This window comes from Phallusia mammillata, chromosome 7 (assembly GCF_965637545.1).
Source record: "Phallusia mammillata chromosome 7, kaPhaMamm4.hap1.1, whole genome shotgun sequence".
In the NCBI taxonomy this organism is placed as follows: Eukaryota; Metazoa; Chordata; class Ascidiacea; order Phlebobranchia; family Ascidiidae; genus Phallusia; species Phallusia mammillata.
The window spans coordinates 713682-731961 of NC_137258.1; the positions used below are offsets into that span (position 1 = coordinate 713682).

At 39.7% G+C, this 18280-nt stretch overlaps 1 protein-coding gene and 1 long non-coding RNA gene across 3 annotated transcripts; one reads left to right on the forward strand and one right to left on the reverse strand.

Annotated features, from left to right (window-relative positions):
- Window positions 1–648: 648 nt before the first annotated feature.
- Window positions 649–8738, forward strand: LOC145239399 (uncharacterized). Of its 2 annotated transcripts, none has more exons than XR_013862301.1 (9): window positions 649–709; window positions 980–1042; window positions 1330–1398; window positions 2173–2334; window positions 4156–4267; window positions 4794–4859; window positions 6308–6454; window positions 6763–6883; window positions 7818–8738. It is a non-coding gene; the product is annotated as an uncharacterized LOC145239399 (long non-coding RNA). The 2 variants fall into 2 exon arrangements; XR_013862300.1 differs by having other exon boundaries at window positions 2173–2254.
- A 5327-nt stretch (window positions 8739–14065) lies between these two features.
- On the reverse strand, window positions 14066–15981 carry LOC145237667 (uncharacterized). Its single transcript, XM_080100613.1, has 4 exons — window positions 15873–15981; window positions 15646–15754; window positions 15420–15492; window positions 14066–15315 (listed from the first exon to the last, which is right to left on the reverse strand). Exons 1-4 carry the CDS (start codon window positions 15979–15981, stop codon window positions 14962–14964), a joined length of 645 nt encoding a protein of 214 aa, XP_079956739.1. The 3' UTR covers window positions 14066–14961.
- Window positions 15982–18280: the final 2299 nt, after the last annotated feature.

Sequence of the window (18280 nt, forward strand, 5' to 3'; positions counted from 1 at the left end):
ACTTTAAATAAAATGGAAAAAATCACGTTTAACCCTTTTAGATTTAGTGGATTATAACCATGGTGTGTATAACGTAAAAGTTAAACGTAATTGTTCTGTCTATTTTCTGTCTATAACGATCTGTCTATTTAGTATTTTTTAGCTTCAGCAAGAAGTTTGAACCATAGGAACAGCCTTATTTTATTACCTTCATAAAAAACATGAATCGTTTTTATAGACAAGTGATCCGTAACGGAACGTAACAGTTTGTTTTAGTATTTTAAATTATCAGCAAAAATATGCAAAAAAAGTTTAGCAAAAAAAACAATTTCATACTTGGGTGAAAATAAATACTAAATGAGCGATGCCAATACACAAGGAAACAAATTATCTAAGTCGGAAAGGTGCAATTTTTATAAGAAATAAAATATGCAGAAATTTCACCTTTCACGTTCAAACAAATCTTGAACATATCGTTGACATTAACTTCATCAAACGCACAAATTTGTTTGTATCAAACCGTCACAGCACAAAATAGGAAATTCTCTATTTTTTATTCTCTTTCTTGATAGTGTATATGATGTCTCTGTTGTGAGCCAAACCTAAATCGATTCCCGGTTGATCAATTAGTTAGGGCTGCGCAACGTCACAGCTGATCAAGGTGAATTGATCTTGGTCATTTCGAATAAGTTCTCGTGGTGGAAGGAGGTGGGAAAGCAACGAAATTAAGGTAAGAACGTGTTTATGGTGGTAAAAACAATGATATCAATTTGTAGATTATCTTCATTGCATACATTTTTTTGATACAATTCATAAAGGAAAACAATATTATAAAAATCAACTTTATGATAAGTGATCGGTACAATAAGATTACTGCAGCGAGCTGTATGGTTGTTTTTGAGACTTTCAAATGTATTTCAATGAAAAAAATATACTGTAGCTTGATTGTATCTTAAACTTCTTTTCGGTAAGACTTTTTTAACTTTATAATTCTTTGCAGTTTTTCACAACAAACAAACGATCACAACTTCGTTAAGTTACCTCAAGCACCGAGCAATCAAAAGTAAGTAAACAGTTCATCGTAGAGCAACTTTTAGTGTAGTAAGTTATAATAAACCATCGCCTTGTAAAGCAGCGTTCCACGCCACAAGGTCTGCTGCACGCGTTTAGTGACGTAACAAAGGCGCTTTTTGCTTCTGGAAATCGCGTCGCGCGTGTTGTTTTGGCGCAAGTGCAAGACTTTTAAAACGAGAAGTGTACAGTTAAACTGGGTAGTTTGTTCTCTTATTATTTTGTATGCTATTTACATTGTGTTATGCAGCTTATTTAATATGTTACTTTATTTTACAGAGTAATTGATTGCTGGTGCAAAATTCCACCCCAAATCGCCTTTAACCAACCAAAGTGCTGCAGCACAAGGTAATTAAAGTTTCAATTATTTATAACTTAACAAATCCCTGTGAATAGCTGCATAATGAACACAGTTTTCATGCATATAACTGCTAAAACAAGTTGCCACATTACTATAGTTGAACAAAACTAAATACTTCTAACGCATGATAATAAAAAGAAATTGTTATGACCGAACACATCACATAGACCAGGGGTCGGCAACCTTTTAAGCAAGGCTTGCCAATTTACTTGTTGTTTCCATGTGTTCATGACGTCGTGTGCCAACGTTTTTTTAAATAATATTGTTTCGTACCAGTGGAAATCAATAATAAAGGGAAAGCAGAGTGTTTTGTGCATGTAAGGCTGGTTTTAAGACAATGGCATGATAAAAACTAAAAACAAGCAGTGTAACAGGTTAAATTGTTACTTCAATATAAACACGCAAATCGGTTGGCGTGCCATGAAAAACCACCTCGCGTGGCAAGGGTTGCCGACTCCCAACATAGACAATTCCATCTTCCGATTGGATGAATTTACCGGAAATAAAACTGTAATTCACATCACCTGTCAAAACCTAGTGAAGATAAGGCGTTAAAGAAATTAAATCCAGATTTTTAGATTACTTTTTTATACTTTGAGCACATCGTAATCGTCACTAACTGCGTTACGTAATAAATTAGTATAATGTGACGTCACTTATCTGTAGAAGAGAGACCATAGTTAGCATGCTTAATTTGTTTCACCGTGAAGCAAATTTAAACCGATTTGGATCCAATTTTAACAGGGATATATTTGTTTCAGATTCGACTTTACACGTTCTGGGAGATTGCTTCGAGCTTTGATCATCCTTCGACCAACATTCCTCAACTTCAAATATTTATTTGTTAGTAACTCGAGTCTATCGTGCGTCAACCGGGATTGCGGAATCGTTTAGGCCTTTAACTTAGGCTAACTGGCGCTAAGGTGAGTGACCTATTCTTTGCCGAGGTTGACTCGTGAAGAAAGTCTTCCTCGGTGGTCAAAGAAGGGTCCAAGTCTGCAGGAGTGCTACTATGTCAGCAAGTTGGCGCTAGGGATAAAACTAGAGTGGCACTCGTCAACTAAGGTTAGGCTAGGTAACATAGGTGGGGTACGTTTGGGATTCGCGCGCCACATAGGGTCTTAGCTTAGTACGATTTTTAGCTAGGTGTGGCGCGTTGCTAAATGGCCTTAGCTAAACTAAGGTACGCATAGAAACACGGTCTTGGCATGGCCTCCACCGCATGCGCTGGCCGCGGGGTAGACGATACCGAGTAGGGACACCGCTATTTCCAATGAAGGTCCAGGCTCGTGGACCAGAGGAGACCGGCTTTGCATTTTGCCCGAAACGTTTCGTGAGCCACCCTGGTAGGGCGCAAACTGTTGTTAATTTTTTTCCCCCAGCCCAGCGGTTGCGTAATTCATTTGGGTCCTTGCGGGGGGACTCGAAGGGCAAGGGCAGTGACGCGATACTGTTGAGTTATACGCTGTAAACGTCACTGTTCCTTTAAAACAAACTTTTGCGCCTGTCCTAACTGTAAAATTAGGGATGTTGTGGATTTCGGGTGGTGACCAGCTTTTTATGTCTTTTGCTTGTACATCCGGGTCTCTTTCTCTTTCCATATGAAAAGAATGGGGCTTTGGGTATCAAGCACTGAGATGCTAAAATACCACAAGTCATTTAACATAAGGCATAAGCGCTTGCCGAACGTTTGAAATATAAAGCATATCGCTTTTTACGTTGAAGTCACACGTTGGAATTTTCAAATTATCACAGTTTAACGCACTAAACTAAATTTTAATTTGCCCACTTCGCTGGTCACGCCCTTTTTTCTTATTTTCGTGGATTTAGGCTAACTTAATTCTTATTGATTCCGCAATCCTGGTCGACTCGGCCGCCTTTCATGAACGGGTATCGTTTCCTAACTTTACCTGGACGTGTTTGTTGGCTGAAAAAACGCGGCAGACTCACTTTCTACTTTTTATAGGCTAACTTTGCGACGGTTGTATTTTGGTCAGACAGGCAGGCCAGTCCGTTGAGGCAGGCTTTATTCGCTGTGTGTACTTTTACGTTGGCTGCGCAGGGACGATGGCGGTTCCACTTTATACTTTACAGGTCATAAGGCGGCGAATTCCGAAGCAGACGAACGTTTCAACACTTGTGTTTCGCATTTAGTGGCCTAAACACAACGTTAGCTATTTCTAAACCGCAATTTTTATAACATTTTACCAACTTAAATCCCTATATTTAACAAATAGGTCGTTCAAGTGGTATGGTGCCAGATAAAATACTCGTTGTTTGTAAGAACTTGCAAAAACCTATAGCCGCCTTTACTCAAGCAAATATATTTGTTATTTTAAACAGAATTAATTAACAAAATTTGTCGTGTTGAGTATTCGTGTTCTGTCGTTTTCACGCTTTCATCAACAGAATCGTCTAAACTACTCTTTTCTATCCTTTCGATTCCATTTTAGTAAGTCCAGTTCTCGGGGGGCGTTGTGCCATTTTACATCAGCCGGCAGGGTGTTGAGTTTTGTGTTCATTTATTGCTCGATCGTAACTCACATGGGTAACCACGTGGACCGCCATCGTCAGATTTTAGTGTTTGAAATTCTTGCAGCTGAGACAGAAGTTAGTCATTAATTCATGTCAGGCTGGCAGCGTTTTCAACTGGAATTGTTTAATTACTTTAAATTGTCGGAATATTTGAAGTTTTTAACCTATGTATTTCATTTTACTTCTCATCTTTGTCTTGTGTTTTTCAGGTTCATTTCTGTATGTATTGATTAATTTCACAAAAATGTATTTGGAAGTCAAAGCTGATTTATGGGAAACAAAATTTGAATCCATTCCACTTTCCATGATGCATAAATTAAGGTAATTGTATTTCGAATCATCTAAAACTAATTTGCTCGTTCTTTAAAGCTTTATTACCACATTCTCTTTTGTTTTAGCAGGATTTTTTTGTTTTTGCAGAAACTAACCTTTATTTTGTACTTTGCTCATACGTTTTAATATTTCTACAGGTTCTATTGTTAATTTTTATATTTCTGCATGTTTTAGGGTTGATTTTTATGTTATTTTTTATGTTTCTACAGGTTTCAGGGTTAATTTTAATGTTTCTACAGCTTTTAGGGTCAATTTTTTTATGTTTCTACAGGTTTCAGGGTTAATTTTAATGTTTCTACAGCTTTTAGGGTCAATTTTTTTATGTTTCTATAGGTTTTAGGGGGTAATTTTTGTGTTTTAACAAATTTTACAGTAATTTTTTGTGTTTTTACAGGTTTTTGGAGTTAACTTTTGTGTCTACAGGTTTTAGGGTTATTTTTAATGTTTCTACAGGTTATAGTGGTGCATTTTACGTTTGTACTGATGGAAGAAGCAATTTATTTTGTTTTTCCAGAATACAGTGGATAGATTGCATAATTCTCATCAACGTCAATCTAAAATTTTATTCCGGCGACGAAAAGTTTGTATTCTAGTTCAGGGGTGGGCAAACTTTTCAGCGCAAGGGCCGCATTCAAAAGTTCTTAATCTCAGGGGGCCGCATAGTATTTCACCAACGGCCCCCCAATTGCTTGCTTGTTTTTTTTTTAATAACTGGTGTAAAGAAGTGGGTTTAATTCATGTATATACCATACAAAGCCGCTTAAAATGGTCAGATTGCATAAGTTTAACTGAACGGAGCTAACCGTTTAAGACGTCATAATCGGTATTGTGGCGATTGCCGTGTCTGATTTTTTGCAATGTATGCAGACAACAAGCGGATAAAAAGCCTGGCGCATGTGCTTCTTAGGATGGTAATCTTTTTTTCAGTCTCACGAAATCCGTTTTTAGCAGTTTGAAAATCAAAATACTAGGCAAAATAGTTTTTGTTACGTCACGACAGCCAGTACATGTATTTTAACATACATGGTCACGGCCGCACAAACTCGTCTCCGCGGCCGCATGTGGCCGTACGGCCGCAGGTTGTGCACCCCTGATTTAGCTCTAAATATTAACATAGTATATTTTCAGCTATGTGTAAATACGTTTGTTGTCACTTTGTTTGCACAAACATTGGTTGAAACGCTACAATTGTAATTGTTCAAAAATAAACAAGCATTTGTTGCAACATAGGCTGCACCACGTTTTTTGTTAATAAATTCCTTGCGCCAACATTAAACAAAGCGAGCCGCTTTTAGTATCCATCTTAAGTGTCGTGGTGTGTGTTAATGATTCTAAACCCATGTTTAATGTCCGTTTGCAATGTACTGCAACGACCTAAACTTGATCCAATGTGACCAAAGTTTTGGCGTCAACAGTACAAAGTGGGCTGTATTTGAAAACGTGAATAGCTTTTACTTTTATCGAACGAGGAAATTGTTTCAAGTGAATATTTGCATGATAACGTGGCAGAAACAGCAGGCTAATGCACGTAAACACCCCCGATATTTAAAACTACGCCTGTGGTTATAATACTATTCAGCGTTGCTCGGTAACTTTCTCTTTAAAATTTCCCAACATTTGGCGGGCCGCATGAACTCCTTTGCCGGGCCACATGCGGCCTGCGGGCCGTAGTTTGCCCACCCCTGTTCTAGTTTCTTTCCCGTGTCTGAACATAAAAAATGCCAGTGGCTTTAACACTAATTTCGCGATATGAAATTACCAGCATTAAAAGCTAAATAACCAAAAATCTTGAAAATACCACTTATTACTGTTTTGTACAGTACATTTGCATTAATTTTCACTCACAACTTGTTATACGATCGTGGACAAACACTGCACTCATGGGATGAAATGCCTGCTTACCGTCGACACAACTTTGTAAACGCGCAACAGCGACATAATTTGTGCCATACAATTAACAGCGTCAGGGATAATGTTTTGTTTACAAACTAAGTAGGACACATTTGAACTTGTCATTTGTGTTTTTAGTTCAGTTTCAGAGCTGCTCGTTGATGTTTTGGCATCCGGTCTCTTCCGGGCAATTATCCGAGCGACTGACGTCACCAACATGTCAGTCAAGTGACGTCAGCATAGTTTCACCGAACCTGAACCTGGAAAAGCAACAGTGGGATCCAGGTAAGCTGTTTATTCCTATTAGTTTATTTGTGTTTCTGGCCAATCATAATCGACTGTTAATTATAAATGTAAATAACTAAAACAAAGCAACAAAATTTCCATAGATTTGCGCGTTTTTAATCAGTGCAAAATAATTTCGTTCCCATTACATGATTAAACTTTAAATTAAAATCTAGGCTTCCAAGATATTTCTCTGTTCAATTATTTTCTAACGTCTAATAAACAGCATAACAAGTAAACGTATATCCACAAACCTCATTTTTCATTCGTTATTCAATGAAATTTCAATCTATTCTTTTCTTTGGTAGACAAAACTATGCCTTCCTGTGCAGTGACGTCATTCTTCTCCAGACTCGGTGACGTAATGTTAACAACATTCCTGTGAAAGTTAGAAGGAAGCAAAAGCTGAAAACTTCGTACAGAGACTCGGTAAGCGAACAGCTCGATTTTCCGCAGACACTGATTTATAACTTCATAACAATAACTAGCCTGGCCCACGGTGCTTCATGTCAGCTTCGTAGTAGGGGATCGCCAGATTGACCAGTATCAGGTAAGATGAACATAAATTCATAACTGGGATCAGCCCTGAAGCGTCTATGCAGACCAGCGATCACGGCACACTCATCTGTAAATCACAGTACGCCAGGCCCATTGAAGGCGCCATACCGAATCAGCCGGTCACCAAGCATTCACCACCATATGGAGCTGACATGTGCAGCATACGAGGCAGGCAACGGTGCCTGTGATTCGACTTTCGGCGGATTCTCCACTGAGCCTGTGTAGCTCAGTTGGTAGCGCGAGCCCTGGAAAGACTCCTGTCGTGGGTTCGAATCCCACCGCAGGCTAGATCTTTCTAGTCTGTGCCTTGCCATGTGGGAATGCTTGGGAGTCGGACTGATTCGGTATAACGCCTGTAATAGGCCTGGCGTACTGTGATTTATCGATAAGCATGCCGTGATCGCTGGTCTGCGCTTCAGGGCTGACATATCAACATATGAATATGTTCATCTTAGCCTGGCCCATAACACAATAATGGATCCCCTAGATCCGTGAAGGCATAATTTCAAACCAAGTTTCGATAGAATCACGAACCTTATCCGGTTAATGAAACGGGACTAGTGTTATCAATAGTTTGTGAAAGGCATAAAGGAAAAATCGAGTATGCGCAATAATTTATTTAGCTTAACACTTTTGACATCTTCAGTAACAGAAACGTAGGAAGCTAGTAGTGTTTTGCTCCCACTTTGCTTGTTTGTTTTTTATACATTCCTACATATACTTCTACTATCGTTGTTTATATGTTATGTCAACCGCCCTAAATACTGACATGATGCTTTTCTGACTTGTATTTGTTATTTTTAAGGGAAGTATGCTGTAAGACGACAAGAAAGAAATCTTCGCAGAAAGAAACAGACAAATTAACCCAACAGTTACGAAGCAAGCCCACCAGTTTGAGACGGAAGGCCGTGTTTGAGTTTCATTATTTGCCCTTGTCTAATAATCAGGCCCACTGATTAGCTATGTGAACTTGCGACATTTGTAGCCTTAATCTGCCTGTCATGTATTTACAGTGCGACAAACAATTAACTAACAACCATTACATACTAATAACGGACTCAATTAGGTGAAAGACCCAACATTTTCGTTTTGACACATACCTATACGTAACATCGTTTAAATTGCGCCGTTGTGTATTTTCTTTTCTTGTTTCTTGCCATGCTTTAAAATGAAACCTCGACAAAAATCTATACGTTTACAGTTGGCTAGGTTTATGTTTTATTTTGAAATGTTTTCACCTTTTTTGACTTATTTTCTTTCGAAATTGTCGTGATTCAAAATAACCGTACAATCTCATAAATTTGATAAAACTAGGTTCGAAACCTCTGTGCCTTATTAACATTTGAAGAGATTTAGCATTATGTTTTTTATTCGACTTTCGCACCATTTAACCCTTATTTGATGTTGTTCTTTTTGGTTTGCGTTCCTATAGAAAATGATTCGAAAATAACTTAGTCAAAGCATCATTCTCCGCTCTAATATGTTGATTTGTCTGTTTTACGAAACCTTCGACTTCTGATGTAACTGTTAATACTATGGTGAAGTCCTTATCACAGTGACATTCGTAACTTCTATATAATAAATGTAAAGACAGACAGAGGGTTTAATACAAACCGATGAAGCTTGAAACATAGTGTTATTACACATTTTATGTTTTGTAACATGCTGATGTCATTGCAAATTTATTTAACGTTGTAATTACGCCATTAAACCACAAATATCGAAACATCTTTGGTTTTTATAGCATGCTTGTCGACAGTTTTCGAAATAGCCGATCTGCAATAAACAACATATGTATATTTACACGAAAATCTGACTGCCATTAAACTAAAGTAGGTCATCACATTTAATGTTAACCATAAGATTAATTTCGGTATATTAGTAGGCACATATTAGAAACGAAACATGCTTGCATCAGAATATCGGTGGTTAACAGATTTACGTGAAAATATTGGTGAGCAAATTTCCCTACACCCACGTGACCATGCCCATTTAAGCATATAATGACGAACAAGCGATATCTCGTTTCCCACATCGAGACAAGCACCAGCAAATAGCCCCAGCATTGCGCCCTCCCTCGTCCATGAGGAGCGGAGCTGGTCCTTAGCTTATCAGGAGGCGATGGTACTTGCGCATCGAAAGCTCTACGTCACCGCTAAGCAAAGAGCAAAGCACCTGATCAGCAGTGACGCGTCGAGCCTGCCTGAAGCAGCAAGACTTCACCTCCTAAAACTAACAGAAAACGAAAAATTGCTCCTTTTCAATCCTTCTACCCAACTTCTGTTTGTGGTTTTTCAGACCCTACTGCAATTGGTCGTACATAAAACGTTTTGATTCATCAGAAAATGAATGGAAACGAGAAATGTATCGACGTGGCATAAGTGGCAGTGTAACGACGACGAGATGTCGCCATTGCGCGGGCGCGCGCTGTTGCACGCTCAACGCAAAACCGTCGCCACAATTAGACATCGTCCCCACACGACCGTCTAGCGGGCATTGGTTCTTTCGTTTGCGGCGTCATCGGTCAAGACGACTTAACACCCAAGCACAAGTCGCGACCAAGGAAGCCCAACAAATGGAAGAGTTCCTCGACGTCCGGCCTTGGTTTGAGCCCTGAACATCGGTGAAAGCATTGGCTGGACGTCGACGACCAACCGCTTGCGCGACACTTTGTCACCACAAACACTCAAAAATGCAATTGGCCTGGCAAAGGCATCAACTTCCAGCAACCTCGCGACTCCCTTGCCCCAGAGGAGGAGTGGGAGGAGCAAGACGAGCGACGTGACGGGTCGAAAAGAGCTCAAGGTTTTTTCCAAACCGAGCCCGCCCAACGCCAGCCGATGCGGGAGCAAAAGCATCCCACAAGGCGGCGGTTTCTTCAACAAGAGAGGGAGCAACGCTGGAGCAAATAGCCCCAGCAGTGCGCCCTCCCTCGTCGGAGCTGGTCCTTAGCTTACCAGGAGGCGATGGTACTTGCGCATCGAAAGCTCTACATCACCGCTAAGCAAAGTGCAAAACACCTGATCAGCAGTGACGCGTCGAGCCTGCCCAAAGCAGCAAGACTTCACCTCCTAATGCTAACAGAAAACGAAAAATTGCCCCTTTTTAATCCGTTTACCCAACTTCTGTTTGTGGTTTTTCAGAACCTACTGCAATTGGTCGTGCATTGTACTATGTATTCGTTTTTGTTGCACTATGAAAATGTGTATGCGTGATTGTGCGCAAATTTTCGAAATTGTGCAGGTCAAATGTGCAGAGGATAAAATGTCTAATCGTCCAAATGAAGCATATTGAACGTCCAATCAGCTATGTGAAATGTTAAAGCACTTGCATAAATATTTTATTGATTTCGTTGTTTGTTTGAAATGAAACAAAAACATTGTGATAACGTAAGTATGGAGGGGATTTAACAAAAATCTGTGCGTGTTGTGATTGTCAGATGTGGCAATGTATGATATATTGTCCAGTTTTTCTGACTAGATATGAAAACGATCATCACCATTTTAGTTAGAGTTTTATGTTTTCAAATTAGGATCTAACTATAGCTTGTAGCCTGGTAATGTTTTCAAAACAGTAACACTTTGTGCCCATGCTTCAATATACGTTTGTAATTAAACTTGAAACCAAGACAACTATGCGATCAGATAAATTTAAGACCCCGATGTCCAGTGACTTTGATTTAATGGAAACTAATGAAGCATTGGAATCTTTTCCATCCTTTCGGAGCTATTGCATAGTTGATACAAGGACTTTGTGTCTTTGGAAGAAACTCAAATGACAATCTTCAAAAAAAGAAAAGGTCAACTAGCCACACAGTTAAACAGCAATCTTCGTCATGTTTGACTTTTTTTGTTTGCTTAATGCGTATTTGCACAATTTGGCATGTCATAACTTGGTTTGAGTATTTAATAAGGTTGGTTTTGGAATCCACACAAATAAGTTGATGATCATGCATGTTATTGCTTCCGATTTAATATTGTGCCATTAGCTGACAGAGAGGCAAGAATAAACTTACTGTAAGAATAGACAATTACCAAACGACCATTAATTTATTGATATTTTAGCAAATATTTTGATTATTGCCTGACTAATAAACAGAAATTAGGCGATTAAACTGATGTGAATAATATATATTTTTACATATTGTCGTATGATTTCCACGTCTCCAAACCTTAGATGTGATCGGGTATGTTTTTGAACCATCGCTGAATGCTGTATCGCATTTATACTGTCCGATATCCACCTTGTAATTTACTTTAGGGGCATTTTGGGACAAGATGGTCATGATCTGTATCTTGCTTGTCTGCTCCACAATGTGAACAACAAGAAAGATGAAAAGACAATGAAACTTTTATTTTACCGGTAAAAAAGTTACATGAAAAAATCTTGCGTCAAGTCGCAAGTCCCACAACCCAAAACGTAAAATTATGGCGGGACATACGCAACAAAATTTAAAACAACGGCTGCGGGCCACCTGAAATGCTGTCACATTTGGCCCACGGGTCGCACTTTAAACATCCCTGACGTAACATGTTTTCGGCATCCGGTTTATCTGTTTCCACGTCATATTGCAAGGCCCTATTCATTCATTCATTCCATCTTTTCCATGTTGTCTATTGTTTTGTCAATAAACTTCTGCTACCTGCCTGCTGGCCTGTTCAGCTTTGCCGTGTAGTGTTTAGCTCTAGGGGTTGTTGCGGTCGCTCACAAACACTTTCTGCAGCTATTTTGCAAAGGCAAAGCTAAATTGTCGCGTAACAATGCTTGCGCTCGGACCAATCACAAAACTGCACGGGTTTCTGAAATGTTTCGGATTTTTGCTGAATGTTACATCAACTCTGCAATTCTTATGTCCCCTTATGTTTTATACAGAGTTACACAGTTGGACAATAGCCACGGCCCATAAGATTAACGTATAAAAACGGAATAATATTTTCAGTTAAACACCAAACTGAAGTTTCCAGTAGAGTCTTAAACCAGTCTGTGTTTTTCGTTTTGCAATTTCGTCGATTTAATGGCATCCTCAGTTCTAAGCAAGAAATGAAAATAACTGCACACGTTGGTTCGGAGGATTTCTGTAAAAGCACAGCTTTATATTCAGTATAAAACAGATTATCATAGTCTGCTTACGAACAAAGAATAAATAATTTGATCACTACAACTTTGTCTCGGCGAATAAGTGTGGAAGTGTTACAACCTTGCTAGATGGAAACAAGAGCTTGTTTCCCACGGGGTTTGAACCCAGGACCCTCCATTGTACGAACCCTAATCAGTTTCTGTTTAGCACGTGTTTGCTATTTCAAACCTCCTATAAGCAAACCACGCATCGTGAAATTCACTGAACCACGTGAACTTTTATTTCTTGGAAGTTTGGCTGAGGCGTCTGCGTTCCAGCATGACGCGGTGAAAATGAGGAAGAGATCGAATAAACAAATAATTTTCCGATCAGTGGACCAATCAGTGATAAACTTTAACCGGGTGAAGTCGGGAAAATTTCCAGGGGCGCCCAATGAGGATTGACATAGTGGAACATTTACGTGGGAAAGTTTTACGTGCGGTTTTAAAGATTGCTGATGTTAATGTTAAGGGCCACGGGCTTTGCAATGTTGCATTTACCTTAAAGTTAGCAGCAACAGTCTTTCAGATTTTTAATATACTTGACTCGACACGGGATATGACAAGTAAAAACAATTCGCAGGTGACTTGGATTCATTTTGAATGACTCGGATAAAAATACTCGCTCTTGGGACTTTATAGTTGTTAACCATAGGCGCTATTAAACGCAGTTCTCAGTTTGGTCACGTGACCAACAAACAAACGTAATGATTCAGTATAACTTACCAACAATCAAATTTGTTTTAGGGAAATTAGCTTTCTTTCCCTCACAATTTCCTGAAAATGAAGCGGATGGTTCAGGAGCATTGCTTTAAATTTTATTGTCCAAGTGTGTTTACCAAGTGCTGCAACTAAATATGGCGGAACAACAAAATAAATCGCTATTTACTTGCGGCAAATTTAAACGCTGTTTAACCCGCCATATACGGTTGTGTTAAATACGACCGTTCAGCAACAGATGATGTCTATTAGTCATCCGCAACTGTGCTGTTGCTCAACATTTTAATAAGGGTCTCCACTATCACTAAAACTCATCTCCACGCAGGTAATACTTTGTTTGTTTCACTTGAAGAGATAAACTACTTCAAGGGACCTCAGCTCAGATAAGATCTTCGGATTTTAAACAGAAGGCAGTGGTTTAATCCACTAAATTATATGTTACAAATTTTCTGCTTTGATCAATGTACACTTTGTGTGGTCTCCCCATGTGCGGTTGACAATGTTAAAATATACATTGTTTTTGGTCTCAGTTGGCAGACAGAGTAAGACGGTGAAAAGTCATTATAGCCCTTATAATTTTGTGTTTGTTTTTAAGTGTTTGGTTTTTAAATTAAGTAGTGTTTAGGGACATGCATTGCTCTGAATTGATTAATCAACGCAAAACTAATTTAAAATCAGAGCGAAAAAGTTGGAACATTTATAATAGACAGCATAACGATGTGTTTTGTTACGTGATGGTATAAATCTAACCATTACTGTGCCTGGTGATCATAGAAGTTTGCTTGCATTTTTGAACAAACATATTCTGGTGCTATGAATTTCAGCTCGAAAGTTTGTTTGTTTAGACCAGGGGTGGGCAACCTTTGTTACTGTAGGGCCAATTATAAATGTGAAAATTGGATCGCGGGCCGCACATGTGCACAACACAAAGTGATTTTGCTTTGTTTCTTACCAAATATGCTTAACTACAAGTATAATTCGTATTTGATTCTAGCCACATTTTGCCAGATCGCAGAAAACTACCATCAGGTGCATTAATCAGCTCAAAAATATGTAATAATTGGACTCGTTTGCCAGTACATTTGAATTGCAAGCGTCTCTGCGGGCCCCACAACCTTTAATGAAGGGCCGCATGCGGCCCGCGGGCCGCAGGTTACCCACCCCTGGTTTAGACGTTATAAATAAACAAAGTGCTTCATCAGCAAATTGTTGGTTTTGATTTATTGGTGAGAACGTGCAAATAAAACTGGGCTGGTATAAGCAACAAAACGAAACAATACAAAAATGAAAGTAATTTGAGGGCACACAGCCTGGCAAAGTTTCAACAACGAGTTATTGTCTGTATCCGGTTTCCACAATAATTTAACGGTTTCAGAGTTACATCGAATTTTATCGCGTTATCTCCCGAGCAATATTTTATCGTCACCGCAATCTTACATGCAAAATATTTTTCTCGATGTGGCCTGGCTGCGTTGGAGCTTGTTTGGTCGACCTCCGCCTTTCGAACAAACCCTGGTTCACCTCGACACAGTCAGCTTTCAAAATCTCATGAAATTTGCCTAATGGCTTTGGTTAGCTGGGAATTGACGCATGATCTGCTAAAACGCCGCAAAGCCTTTATAATCCAATAAAGAGTAACACAGAAGGGGCGTTGTAGTCTATGATTAGGATCGCAAAGGTCAGGTTAAAGGTCAAATTTTGTGCTGCTTATGTCAATATTTTGCCAGTTTTAAGATTGCTGTTGATAAACTGCAGCAGCGCTGGCAAATACGCACGGCGAAACTTTGATCCCGTACTATCGGGCACTATTTATCCGGATCTAATTTTGTTGTCAAGATGATCGCAGCCATAACTTCACGTATAATGGGAATTTCAAGCTTTGCGTCGCTAGAATTTTAAGAAGCAATAAATATAGAGATAGGCCTTTAGCGGGGGAGTGTGTACGTGCATGGAAGGTAACAAAACAATACCCTGTGTGGAAACAATCGCGTTCGGCACGAATTCATAGATGTCTCATCGGATTTTGCGGCGTAAAATATTCTGGATAAACAGAAGCGATATTTTGGAAATAATCGCGTATAAAGGCGAATGAATTGGCGACCGGAAACTTCTGCCTACGCATATTTGTCCCTCGCATAACCCGCCGCGTCTCTTTCGGATATCAGCCTGGCTTGTAAGTATCCGCTGTCGTGTTGGCTTCCACTTGCTTCTCTCGATCCTTTACGGAGCTCGGGCCCGGGAAAATTTTCGCCGGGAATCGGCACCAAACGCCGGGGATCCTTCACCGAAACGTTGAGCTTCACCGGGGCGACTTTATCCGCCAGTGCCGGGTACAAAACCGCGCTCGCCTCATTGATATCCTCCTGGTAAATCGCTCGGATGAAATGCAGTGACGTAGTGGTACGTAATGTTGTCATGGCAATTGGTGACGTAACTGTAGGTTGCGTGGAAAAAGTCGAGCTTGTTTCCTGAACAAAATAAACAAACTAATAATCTCCCGACATCGCAAAATTAGCAACAAAACCATAGTTTTTATGTTTGTAATCTTGTATTGGGACAAAGTTAAACCTACCACAGTGGTCAAGCGGAGTTTTCGTCGAATTCCGCTGGTAAATCTGTTTTCTCTCGGACTTCGTTCGCAGTATCTGCGCAAAAATGTTTGCGTAAAGACAAACAAAATGGCCGCAACTTAAACAACTGGAATAACAAAAACTAGAAATCACATTGCAAAAGACGGATTCGAATCATTGAATCTTGTTATTTGTAACGAGATACAAAAACGTCTTAAAAGTTGTTACCTTTCTAATTTTTCCGGCGTACAAATTTCTCTGCAACATTGCCGAACGAGACTTCGCGTGTACCGCTGACGGCTCCCATATTTTGATTCCAGTATATGACGAGTAGAACCTGCCAAAAATTTCCCGTTTAGGCTTCGAAATTAATTGTGAATAGTTTGTTTTTATTAGGCTACAAACAAGTTTGTTTAGCAAAATCACAACTATACGTTGCAGAAAAAAACACCAACTCGCAACATAAGAGGCTACTTGCCATGGATTCCACGTGGGTAGCAATGTTTCAGGAGTTTTTCCACCAGTTGTCTCCCGCAGAAATTCACCCGTCTCCTGTTCTGACATTCACCGAACGCGAGCAAAACGAACAAACAAAACAAAACCAGCATTGTATGTTTCTTGATGCAGGAACGCCGCGGAAAAGCGCCCTGCTGCTTCTTGCATGCTCTCGGGCAATCTGATGTTCGTCTTTCATTAACAGAACCTGGTGTGTTTTTGTTTTTGCAAAGCTCCATCACTTTTGCTGTCGCGAAGGTACGGTGCATATCAGAGAGAGAACGCAAGCATGTATCGTTTTGCTGTGGCATAACTGTTGTCTTAAAACTTCAAGTGACAAAAATATCTTGGACCTAAAAAAATAAAATCATTTGTACCAGCAATAAACCAATTAATATGATCTAACTCAGGCACCTCTGAGTCAGGGGTATGCAACCTGCGGCCCGCGGGTTCGGCCGGTTGATTAAAGGTTGTGCGGCCGCAGAGACGCTTGGATTTCAAATGTACTGGCAAACAAGTTCAAATATTATATATTTTTAAGCAGATTAATGCGCCCGATGCTGTTATTTGCTACCTGACAATAATGCTGCTAGAATCAAACGTGGCATATTTGGTATGCAACAAAGTAAAATCACCTTGTGTTATATAAAGGTGCGGCTCACGAATTAATTGTGGTAATTGTGTTTGACCCCACAGTGACAAAGTTTGCACACCCTTCTCTATCTGAATAAGACAGATTCAACTGAGTTTTCGCCAGAGTCCGATTTCGCTTTCTAACTGTTTTGGGTTGCTAGAAGTTGCAGCATGAAAAACAGCGTGCTAAAATTGACAACGTTTCTCGACTGTTCTAACGGCAAACTTGTTTTGAAAAACAAACAAACTTGCAACAATACGCCACAAATATAAACCCTGCCAACAATATAGCGGATGCAACAATACAATCTTCTATCCCCGTATTAAGTCAATGCAAAGTGTTCTTCAAATTTTGTTTGGTCGTATCAGCACTATAGCATGTGTTCTAACCGTGAAGTTACCGCTGCATGGTCCCGAGCGATCTGCCAGCCAGCTGGGAGCGGTCAGTTTTTATATCAGATCACGTTTCCCGCAGAATGAAAAGTCAGCGGGGATTAGAGACTAGAACACGCTGATCTTGTTTTGGGGTCAAACTGCGTGATTCAACCCCGAGAATGCGACTTCGTCAAACCTAAATTTCACATTGCTTCAATATGTATGTTGTTGCTGCCACCCATCATGTCAAATTTCATTGCATCAATGTTTGTCTCTTGCAGGTGTTTAATGCCAAATATGCTCAGGCCGCAAAGAAACAGTGGCGTTCGCTCGGTAAACCTCAGTCGTGCCGGATCTGAACCTTGATGACCTTTCCCAATATTTTGATTGACATATAACATTGTTTGTAAGACAACCACCGCGCCCATGTTGCAAATCGATGCTGCAGTTTACACCGGCATCAATTGAGCAAAATTAAGTCCAGAATGTTTAAAAGATTATTGTTTTTGAATAGAATCAGTAGATCAGCGGTTTTGACTCGCGATCACAAATAAACACCGGCAATAACCTTTCCCTGGTAACCGTTTTCCCCGCAAGGCAAACGTCTGCTGTCTTGTTTCGATTTGCATGTTAGGTGCACACAAACTTTAGCATATTGCCGCTGGCAAAACGGTCTATTTATTCAAAATTCTTAAACTTTGTGTTAAACTTGTATTAACGAGAAGCCGGGTTTATTTTTTCAATGAAAACAATTAAAAAATGTTAATCAGCCCTTCGTTCCTTACAAAGGACGCCGAACTGAAAAAATAGCATTTAATAACAAATTTGTCATTGAATCATTTGTTCTTTTCCAAGGTGGTGCTAAAGGCTTCTACTTACCTTGCAATGGTAATAACAATACTGTTTGTGTTGAATTACAAAATGATTACGTTTTTGCAACTTGGAGTCGAGCATATGCAGAAACTTAATTCAGAAATTAAAAACCTTCTAAAACTTAGTCATCAATTGCGTCACTTCATGATATATCGATTCACATTTATTTTTCCAGTCGAACAGCTTGCAAGCTTGTAATCGTGGGATTACAAACAAACACTCAGCGACAGATATTAATTCGAAATGCGGTGGAGAACATTAATTTACGCTGCCAAGTTGAAGATTATGTCGGATGAGCAGAGGCTTACCATCCGACGATGTTTAGGTCGGGTTTGCAGCAAAACTTCGCCGACTTGCATGTGAGGTTGTAATCCGACCGAGTGTTTGCTTGTTACCAGCCTATACCTCACAGTGATGGCTTCACAGGTCGTGTGTTTTCGTCGCTCCGCCAGCAAACAGACTCGCGCACGCTTCAGAGTTCAATGCA